The 11,245-nt window shown below is 25.0% G+C and overlaps 3 protein-coding genes across 6 annotated transcripts in view; 1 reads left to right on the top strand and 2 right to left on the bottom strand.

Annotated features, from left to right (window-relative positions):
- Positions 1-7,282, bottom strand: part of LOC108003778 (retinoic acid receptor RXR) — a 58,087-nt gene extending 50,805 nt beyond the window's left edge. Inside the window, exon 1 of one of the 2 annotated variants that reach the window (XM_062079298.1) lies at positions 6,947-7,282. In XM_062079298.1, the coding sequence (XP_061935282.1) occupies positions 6,947-6,965 (19 nt within the window). In that variant the 5' untranslated portion in view covers positions 6,966-7,282. The remainder of the gene's footprint in view (positions 1-6,946) is intronic. The other variant, XM_028664426.2, reaches the window with a different exon arrangement.
- A 758-nt stretch (positions 7,283-8,040) lies between these two features.
- Positions 8,041-9,577, top strand: LOC107993689 (integrator complex subunit 15). Of its 3 annotated transcripts, none has more exons than XM_017050239.3 (4): positions 8,041-8,258; positions 8,338-8,943; positions 9,015-9,304; positions 9,376-9,577. In XM_017050239.3, exons 1-4 carry the CDS (start codon positions 8,161-8,163, stop codon positions 9,462-9,464), a joined length of 1,083 nt encoding a protein of 360 aa, XP_016905728.1. In that variant the 5' UTR covers positions 8,041-8,160; the 3' UTR covers positions 9,465-9,577. The 3 variants fall into 3 exon arrangements, with proteins under 3 accessions (XP_016905728.1, XP_016905734.1, XP_016905742.1); XM_017050245.2 differs by having other exon boundaries at positions 8,042-8,239; positions 8,322-8,943; XM_017050253.3 differs by having other exon boundaries at positions 8,071-8,239.
- Positions 9,306-10,959, bottom strand: LOC107993705 (ribosomal RNA-processing protein 7 homolog A). The gene is made up of 5 exons (XM_017050267.3): positions 10,803-10,959; positions 10,605-10,649; positions 10,191-10,523; positions 9,814-10,119; positions 9,306-9,730 (listed from the first exon to the last, which is right to left on the bottom strand). The coding sequence occupies exons 2-5, from the start codon at positions 10,630-10,632 to the stop codon at positions 9,645-9,647; spliced, it is 753 nt and encodes a 250-aa protein (XP_016905756.1). The 5' UTR covers positions 10,633-10,649; positions 10,803-10,959; the 3' UTR covers positions 9,306-9,644.
- Positions 10,960-11,245: the final 286 nt, after the last annotated feature.

Consider the following 11,245-nt stretch of genomic DNA (forward strand, 5'->3'; position numbering starts at 1 on the left):
AATAATTATCTATCATCAATCTCTAATAGTTACATTACCATTGATCAACTATCACGGAAAACGAATAAAAAAAAAATTGAAAATAATAGATTATGAAAGAAAAAGACAGAAATTCAGATAAAAAATTTCCGTTAAAAACAATTGTGTCGAATGGTCTTATCGTCCAACTGTCGCGTAATAAGTCGTTTTATCGTTATATATGTCTTTAAAATGTCTTTTTTCTTTTTTTATTCGACTTGATATTGAGTTGGTCATGAATATAAACCAATACGACTATCAAGGAAAAAATTCGACAAAAATCGGACAAACTTCAAATGGATAAATATATACATAAACTTTGATTTTATTGATTTATTATTATTAATTAGTGCCAGCTATTAACTCAAATCTCATAATTTAAGATGGAAATACCATCTTAGACAAATCGTCGCACAAACGACCATTTTCTTAAATACTAATTGTATACAACGTAACTTAATTATAATGATTAAGTTATTATTAAGATAAAGTTATTATAAAAAAAAAAGATGATTTTGTTATTCTATGAAAATTAATTAAAAAAGAAATAATGATGTTTAATTAAAAAAAAAAACTTATAATTGAATAGTATTTTTTAAATCAAATTACATAAAAATATTTCTATTCCTTTTTCAGAAATTTTTTCCCAGACAATATATTTTAACGAAATGTTTAAAACGATGAAATTAAAATTGTTCATATTTCGAGCAATCATAAAATACGAATCATACGAACGATCTCATTCTAATTATAATGCACTTTCAATTCGTCTTTCCTCTTTTGGATATTCATTTCCCAATGTAAGTTCCTCCGGCAGGGAATGTATTCACGCGTTTGGAAGTTATAAATTGCTTTACACCGACCGTGCTTTTTAAAACGAAGCCCCTTAAGAAATGTATGCAACGGCTATTAGTTCCGGCGACTTTAATGGCTACACAGGTCATGTTCCCGCGCGAAATGAGAGCAAGAAACGATGAAATTTATCGCAAAAGCGATACTGGTTGACCGTACACACCGATAAAAATTGCAACGGTGATGTAACGCGCAAAGTAAAGAAAAAAAATAAAACTTGAGTCTCATTGAAATCTGAAAATTTCTACGCAAGGACAGTTGAAAGGCCAAAGTTTTCTTTTTTTTCTTTTCATTATAGCCAATAATAATTGTAAACTTCTTTTTTTCCTATTCGATAATTTAAAATAATTAAAATGGATGAGTAAGAAAAAATGAAAATATGCACGATATACACTTATGCAAACGAATCGATTCTTTTTCTTCGTTTTTTTTTCTTCTTAAGTGTTATGCTTAATTTATATTCTTATTTATTTTTCTTAAATCAAATGAATATTTCAAGAAAGAATTGATTGATGAAATAATGAAGTATCGTTTTATTAACAACTTCACTATTTATCACTAGATCTTTTATTAAGTTAATATATCACGTAAAACTATTTTATCGAAACAAGATACATCCACTTGGCCTAATTATAAGAATATGTATCGAAGATTGTTATGTACATAACAAAATAAAAAAAAAAACTCAAATAAATTTCGAGAAAAAAAGAAAAAAAATCGGTTTCGAAAGAATTTCATATCGTTCGTAAAATCGAAGTCAAACTGAGAAGTTTTCCACGAATTCGCGGGAACTTTGCCTTTAAACATGAATGATTGAAATGGTCAATTCACGCGAACTGTAGAACTTGATTTAAATTATGAAAAAATACTAGAATGACGAATATTTTTTTTACATCAGAAACATAAATTTCATTAAATGGACAACATAACATAACAATTAAAAAATAATTAGAATTATTTAAGATAGAATGTAATTATGCATATAAATATCTATCAAACAGCGTTGTTATTAAATAAGAAATAATTACTTATCATTATTACATAAATAATAAGTCATATATTGATTATACACAAAGATATAATAATTACATAAAATTACAATATGACAATTTGAAACTAGCAGATGAATGATTCCTGCAAATATCTATTTTTTATTTATATAACTATATATTATATAAATATCCCGATCCTCACATGTAACACGCAATAATTCTACAATCCTTATTTTCCTTCAATATCAAATAATTAAATTAACAATATATCTTCAAAGTTAAAGCAAAATTTAGAAAAAAAAAAAACGATCAAAGAAATACTTCTACTTAGAAAAATCCTTAAGAAAAAATAGTTTTTTATGCTGAATATATCATTTTATCAAATACAAACACTTGCCCCCAAGAAACATTTGAACCACGACACAACGCAATAATTGCACGCGTAGCTTACATAATCGCGCACTATCGTTGCAAAACCTTGAATGCATCGCGATCAATAAACTCTTCGCACTCGTCTATTTATATTTCGAAATAGGAGAGGAAAAAGAAAGAGACAAACTTGCGCATATTTATCAAAAATGAGACAAGCGTATAATCCGCGCGAAACGAGCGATCGAGACTATCGACTATGGCTCCATCTATCTGGAAGTTCCTTTCTTCAATTGTTGAAACATCGTCTCGATCTTGAGCAATTTGTTAAACGTATCACCGCAATTATATTTTCTTCTTCATTTCTTTTTTTTTTTTTAACTTTCTTTTATTTTTTTCTTTTCATTTCTTTCTCATTTTTTCAATGACGACCTATCTTTATTTGTACCGTGACTTCATCGCGGGATAATCTTATCATCTGTATCGAAGAGCAAACAGGTCTCTTACCTTATACCGAGAAATAAAAAAATTTTTAGTTTTTTTTTTTTTAAACGTTATTCACCGTTGAATATAAACGGAACGATAAATGGTTTGTTCAAATGATTTTAAATTTTAGTATATTTAATATCTAGGAAAATGATTTCTTTTCGAAGTTAAAATAATTAAGAAAATGTAACACGTTAGATCGTTAATTCCATTCCATTTCATTAAGATCTCTTAAGATCAAATAAAAACAATTATCGAGGAATAATTATAAAAGATTCAATTTCTTCCTTTCGAAACCTGGAGGATTAAATAATGAACATTTAAGTATTTTAGAAGATTATTCAAGTATTGATGCAAAGATTAAAAATTTATTATTGAAATGGATTCATTCTAAAAACAGATCAATCGCGTTAAACTCATCATTCAACAAACATCATTACGGAATTGGTACAGAAACGATCCTGGTATTGTTTCGACTAGTTTCAAACGAAGGCGTCAATTTCTAAAGCCTGAGCTTCGCCAATTTACGAGGATAGCGTATATTCCGTTGCATTTAATTTCGAACCGGCAATAACTACGGCTAACTACGGATTCCATTACACGTTTTCCATGCCAATTAACAAGATAGAACTTCAAGTGTGGGCGGACATGCACGTTCGCCCGTTTAGATAGCCCAACTCGATTCCCCGTATCGGGTCAGGACATCCTGGTAATTGTATCGCATCCTCGAAACATACAATTTCAAGGATTATTTTCATGAACATACAGACACAAAAAATATTTTAAATCACGGGAAAATACAATGATTCTAAAATTGATGTTTTATGGAAAATAGACTACGATAATAGGAAAGAAAATATTAGTCGAACGATTTAAAATTTTTTTCATGAAATTCCCTCGAATTTATTGCGTCTTTTTAATGTAGATCTCTACTTAAATGTCTTGAAATATTTATAATCTGTTTATTATAAAAATTACAAAGAATTAAGTAAACATTATGAAATATACAAACAGTATGAATCTCTATACAAGAATTAAATATAAATAAACGTATAATAATATTAAATATAAATGTTTTTATCAACTTTTATTTATTTATTATTTATTTTATTATTATTATTATATTAACAACTTTTAATTTTTATTAAATTTCATGAAAAATTCACAATTTATATCAGATATTAATTAAAATATATACTTTTTATTAAAAATAAGAAACGTCTTAAGATTTTTTAAATTTAGCAAAATATTTTTAAAAATTTCTATTTAAAAGAAATCTGTTTGGCACATCTTTCAAATATTTTTTTCAAAATTGCTTATTGTAAATATTTCATTAGAGCAATTTCTAGAGAAACAAAGTTTTTAAAAAGAGATTTCGTATTAAAAATCGATTCATAAATCGATTTCAGATCAATAATCTCATAAAAATCAGGATTTAATTCGCTGTGTAATTCTCACTAACGAGGGAATTCGTGCAATTCTATTTCCGAGGACGACGAAATCATATGATGGACGAGCATAATCTCATGCAAGGTCATCGATTATCCATTCTCGTGATTCGCGTTGAATATAACGAATCAATAACATTTATATTATCGTCCATAAATATTTGAGCATATTAATGAAATTCAATCAAAAGATTTATTTCATGATAATTCGTGAAATGACCAGATATATATTATAAAAATAAATTATATAAATGAAAAAATATTGGTGAATATAAGCTGTAATTTTAAATACTTTTCTCGTTTTCCTATTCATAATTATATAAAAATTCTAATAGAATAAAAGTATTATTCAATTGTGTATTCGAAAATACAAAAAATTCTTAAAGTTAGTCTCCAAAAAATTATATAATTCCTATTTAATCATAATGTTGGATCGCTTCAAGCATAAAATATGTAGTATAAATCCATCTGAGTTTATTTTTTTTTTATCTTCTCTTAGAAATGAACGAATGTTCTATTTGTGTATAAACTATACAATTGATCTTGAAATATATCTTTTCAAAAATTGAACAAGAAAAAATCCTATAATAAAAAGCATAATCTCTCTTTCAAAACTAACTAAAGTATATTTTTTCATAAATTATTTAACTGAGTATGTTAAAAGTATGTTCCAAGAAAGATAACATCCAATTGCAATGCAAATTAAAGCACAATGAGAGAGGGATGCACAACATATACAATCCAATATAACAAAAAAACAAGCAAAAAAAGAAGAAGAAAGAAAAAAAAAGAAAAAGAATATATAAGAAAAGAAAAAAAAATACGAGATTGCATACTAGAAAAATAAAAAGAGGAAAAGAGAAGATGAGACAACAGAAGACAGGTTAGGAAGACGGTGTTACCGGCACGGATATAAAATAGAAAGAAACAACTAAGAAATAAAAAGATAAAGAGAGTGCAATCACGTTTGTCCTTGAATTTATATAACAAGAATCTAACAAGGAAAGAAAAAGATTTTAAAAAAAGAAATAAAGAAATGGATAAAAAAAAAAGAACGGATTAAAAAGAAAATAATATTTCCATATAATAATAGCATCCAGTGTGTGCTTCTACAATCATTATATTTTATTAATCATCCATTTAAAAAATATTTTATTAAATTAATATCAATAAAATGAAAAGATATTGATAAAAACTTCGATTGGGAAATTATTTTGAATTAAATATAATTCAAATAGCATATATATATATATAAATTTATCTTTAAAAGTAGTATCTTTTATTGATATTTAACTGAATAATGCACTTTATAACTTATTCATCTGAATTTAAAAAACATATACAAAATAAAATAAAATTAATTATAACATATATTTTAATATTATAATCAAAATATATATCAAATATAAAATATATATTTTATATTTAACAATTTTTAAATATTAATGTTCATTATTAAAACATTGATAATAAAATAAATAAAAAACATATGGAAAAAACAATTGATTCACAATTAAATGAATTTTTCTTCAAACTTTTTCTCTAAACATTAATTTTTAATTAATTTTTTTATAATATTTATTTTTTTATATAGTATTTTATCTAATTTATTAATTTGATCTTGATTATTATTAAAAAGAAAAATAGTTTATTTCTTTATATTACTCTATTCATCTATAAAAGGGTTGAAAGTCAACAAAAACAAAGAGGGTTAATTCGCACTAGCTTGAGGTAGGACGTGCACAAATAGTCGACAGGTGTCGCCACATTGCAACACATGCCGGACTCAGTCGAGAGATAATAATTCTCACGTGTCTCTGTCAAGCGGTTTCAATTCACTATACATACGAGAGATTATCTAGGTTAGAGACATGTTATATTATTGCGTAATATAGAATGTAACCATCTGCCTTTCTTTGCTATCTCAAAGAAAAATATCAAAAAAATATAAAATATAAACTACATCTTTTCTAATAATCCATCATTTATAAATAAAGAAAGATTAAACTATAAAAGAGATAACAAAAATTTTGGATTAATTCCTATATTTTTCTGGTAATTCTCGATAATTAATGTTCAAAAATATCAGTTTTAAATGAAAAAACTTGCAATTCAAAAATAACTTTTATTTCAAAAGTTACATTAGACTTAGTACAAATGAATACATTTAAAAAATAATAATCTCAATATTATATTTATAAAAGAATTTAAGTTTAGGTTAGAGTTCTAGATTATATTTTTTGTTAGGTTAAGTTTTGATTGAATTTGAACTAAATTAGATATGATGATTTAGATATGAGATTAAATTAGACAAAAATTTTCAAAATTCAAATATTTTTTAAGTTTATTTATTGAACATTGTCAAAAAATATAGGATCATTTAAAAATTAATATTCCAAAAGTTTATCAATAAATATAAAAAGTAATTTCCTTCTTATATTATCTCTATCTTTATATATTATATGAGATATGCGAAAGAATTGAACCAAGAGAGAAAAGTACAGTCAAGATCAAAAGTCAGATACATGACATAGATTTGACTGAAAGAGTAATTTTCACAGGAAGGTTATTCCAAAGAGAAATGTCATAATCATAAAGAGTTCAAGATGAATAGAAGATAACTCCAAAAAGAAATTCATCGCTAATATCGCGGTCAAATACCGCGAATGCGGTCACTGAACTAGTTCCGTTTCGACCCTGACACTGCCATTGCCCCCAGGTCGCGATTTGTGTCAGAGGCTCAATATTGTCATGATTTTATTTATATACATATATACTTACCTCTTTCGCTAGATTCCATTTCGCAAAAGCCTTAGACACCGTGCTGGACGTACGGTACACGACACGAGTATTGAACAAGTACACGTGGAATATTACTTGTAGATTACGGGCCGCTAGCTTAAAATTCACCACGATATAAACATGGCCGGTCGCTCTCTTGTCACAATTATCCTGAGGTCGTTGAACCTTCCCAAAATCAAAAGACACTTAAGCAAAACACCAAAACTATCTTTTCTTTTTTTTCGATGCACAAGAAAAATGGTAAAGTACTGTAGCTTAGTGCGTGCTGTCTAAAAATAGATCCTGAATTCGGCGATTGTTTTGACTAACAATGTAGTTCGCAACCTACTCAAAGGTGGCGCTACATATAATAAGTCCAATCCTCTACATATGAAGTGAAAGAAAAGATAAATTTCATTGCAATTCTGAAAAAATGTATAAAACATATATTATAAAATAAAATTTCAATAAACTATTTACATAAATTTAAAATAAATAAGAATAGAATATCTATATAAAATATGTATCAAGTATCATTCAAATATTTTGCAAAAATATATGAATATAAATTCAATTTTTTTTATTTTATAATTATTTATATTTTTTTTATATTCTTTAGTAAAAAAGATTATTCTTTTTAGTATCATGTATATTTTAAAATATAAAAATAATTCATTAAAAAAATTAAAATTATAAAGTTAAAATGTTATTTTAAATTATATTATTTAAATTGTCATTCAACTTAAAACTTAAAAAATTTTATATCATATTAAATAAATAAATATAAATTAAATAAATAATAATTTATATTATGTTTAAATATGTAAAAGTAATTATATATATAATTACATATGTATATATATATAATAAAAATTTATTATTTTTCTAATTTATATTTGAGAACATATATATATTTATATGGGACTCAGTATACAAACAATATATAAATTTATAATAAATTTTTATTTTTCGCGCCTTATAACATGCAAATTTAACTGCATGTTTATTGGATATTTAATAACAGAAATTCAAATAAATGAAAAGAACCAATCAATATGCATTTTTCATTAATAAAAGAAAACATATCGCATTCATGAAAATGCGGAAGTATAGCTTTAAAAATACATTCAATGTTTTGATAATCTGGCTTGTTGTGTAATGAAAAGTAATTTTTTTTAAATGTATGCACATATTATAGTAGTATATATGCATTAATGGCAGGGAATGATATAAAACAAAGTTTACGTAAATTAGATTTTCCTTATTGCGCTAGAGAAGCATTATGCAAAATCGGTAATATAATAATACATAGGTTAGATTATAAGTCTAATAATTTTTATTGTCTTTTTTATTATTATATTGCTATTTTATGAAGAGATATTATGCAGCAGACCTGGGAAACAAATGGATTTACAACTGGATTTAATATCGGAATTTGTATTTGGAGAAATAGAAAGACGAAAAAAACGTAACTTGACAATAGCAATACAAGAGTTGCAATTAATAGAAGTTCTAAGCGATTTTTTTCAAAGTCCTGGAGGAAGTGCTGCTGTGCGCAATGCAGTTTTTTTATCTCTTTTTCCTGCAGATAGTCCCAGATATAAAATCTTAGGCAATTTAGTATCTTTATCCATTGCGACTCAAAATAAAGCAATCTTGAATGCAACTGGAATTTGGATGCAACAATTAGGATCTACTTCATCACAGAGTGTAGGATTAGCAAGGCATGTACTTAATGACTATTTTGTCCTTACTCCAAAATCTATTGACAAGTTGAAGCAGCTTCCTGTTCTTGCATCACATTTCACTGCCAACTTACTAACGGCAATAGGTGAAGTTTATGAAGACAAAGATCCACCTACGGAACTGCTCAGATTGGTAGGAGAATGGATAGATGAAAACCCAAGCTTATTATTAACTCCTTTGATGGATAATCCTGCTTTACCAACTGGTGGAATTCCAATGACACCAATAACACCAATTGCAGGTTTATTTAGGTAATTCAAATAACCATTTTTTTGCATAATTAAATATAAAAAATTTATATTTTGAATTTTGCGCTTTTTAGATGGTGCATTTTATCACCTGTACGTTCAAATACTATAGAAAATACAGAATATTCAGAGGAACAAAAAAAATTGTATTCTAAAATTCAACAATTGCTTATGGACTCTGTATTAAGATTAAAAAATAGTGGAAATAATAAACATGCAATATCTGCACAACATTTTGCAGCTACTACTCGAACTTTGACAACTAATTTACAATCTCATTCTACTTCACATGATTTAGCTATGGAACGCCTTGCTCAAGCTGTTAGTGCAGCTATGTCTGCAAATTGTATTTATGGAAACAAACGTACATATTATAATTCTTTATTATAAAATTAATTTTTAATTAAAAATTAACTTATTTATATTTTTTTACAGAAGAGTTATTGGCTTTGTTACAACCTCTATCATATCAACATTTTTTAATTGAATGGACATTACAAACTTATGCATCCAAAGCTGCTTAATAAATATAATTTTTATTATTATTTTCATTATGAAATTGTAAATAAATTTAAATTTAATATACAATGTCATAATATAAATGTAAACAAAGTAATAAATATCTATTTAATGTTTATATGATTATGTATATTATTTTATGAAAATATCTATCATTAAATATATTTTATATTATACATAAAAAGTTAAAATGGTTTAAATGTTCTTTTTAATTTTAAATCTTGTAATCTTTTCTTATCTAATTCAAATTTCTTTCTTAATTCTGCCAAATCTGCAAAAAAAAAAGTTTAATTGTATTCTAAATATCAAAATCTTATATGCATATATATTAAAATTATATGATATAAAACTTACTCTGTTTTTTACTCTCACGAATTTGAAAAGTATAAAAGTTAAGCAACTGTTTTTTCTTATTTTTTTGTTCTTCTTTATGTTGCACTTTATTAATTGTAGATTCTTTTCTGGAAAGTGCAAATTGTCCTCTTTTCTTTCGTCCTGTTACAGTTACCCAACCATCATTATTTTGTACTTCTTCCTCCATAATTTTTTCTTTTATTATTTTTTCAGCAATTTTTTTATCATAATTTTGCATATAAGTTTCAATTTCCTCTTTCATTTTTTTTTCATTGCATACAGAACGATTATATTCAATACACCATTCTATATAATTAATTAAAATAAATAAATAAAATATTTTATTTAGAAATTCATATATAATTCGTTTAACTTACTTTTTATTCCTGTTAAACAAAAATTATTCCCATCATTTAATGTTATTATGTAATCATCAGAAATTTCTAATGCTTTCTCTAAATCAGATTCATTTTCAAAAATTATATATGCTGTTTTGAATCCTTTAGAAATTACAAAATAAACATTAGAAACAATTCCACACAAATCATCAAATATTTTCTTTAAATTTTTGGATGTAACATAAGGAGGAATATTTAACATAAATAATGTCCTTCCTCTAGGATGTTCTGGTTCCTGATTTCTAATCGAGTGTTCTTTAAAAAATAATTGATGTTTGTCAGTAGTTTCTTCATTAAATCGAATCCACATTGCTAAAAAAATTAAAGAATCACATATGAAATTTATTCAGAAATAAATATATTGCCTATTGAAGAAACTTATTATATACTTACTCTTAAAACCCTTAAGATTATTTATCATTTTGTTATTTATAACCTCTATTCAAAATAATGAAAATTAATAATTTTTATATTTTTAATAGTACTGAATTTTTTAACATACACATGCACACACACACACACATATATATATATATATGTTGTAACAGAAATCAATTTAATAAATATATAAATTTATTAGCTAGTACATACATAATATTATACTATATTATTATTTCTATTCTTTCACATGCGCAGTAGTATATACTATTTCTTCTGTTAAAAGCTATTCAATTTCCTTACAAATAATATATTATGCTCATTCGGTAATTGTGAGCTCATCTATATTGACTGAGTAAATAAATATAAATAATTGTACATATATGTATGTACATCAATGAATGAAGAAAATATAAACACAAAATTAATCATACTACATTTTTAAGAAATAATTATATTATATTAATATATTTTAAAGTTATCACTTATATTTATATACACCGAATAACATATATACATAATGCATTAATATTTAATCGAAAATGTTGAAAAAATTAATATATACGTAATGTATAAAAAAAATATTAATTAATACAACATTAAATAATAATTATTTTTTTATATTTATATTATTTTTTTATATGCTTATAAATTAT

The sequence above is a fragment of the Apis cerana genome, linkage group LG9 (assembly GCF_029169275.1).
Source record: "Apis cerana isolate GH-2021 linkage group LG9, AcerK_1.0, whole genome shotgun sequence".
Taxonomy (NCBI): domain Eukaryota; kingdom Metazoa; phylum Arthropoda; class Insecta; order Hymenoptera; family Apidae; genus Apis; species Apis cerana.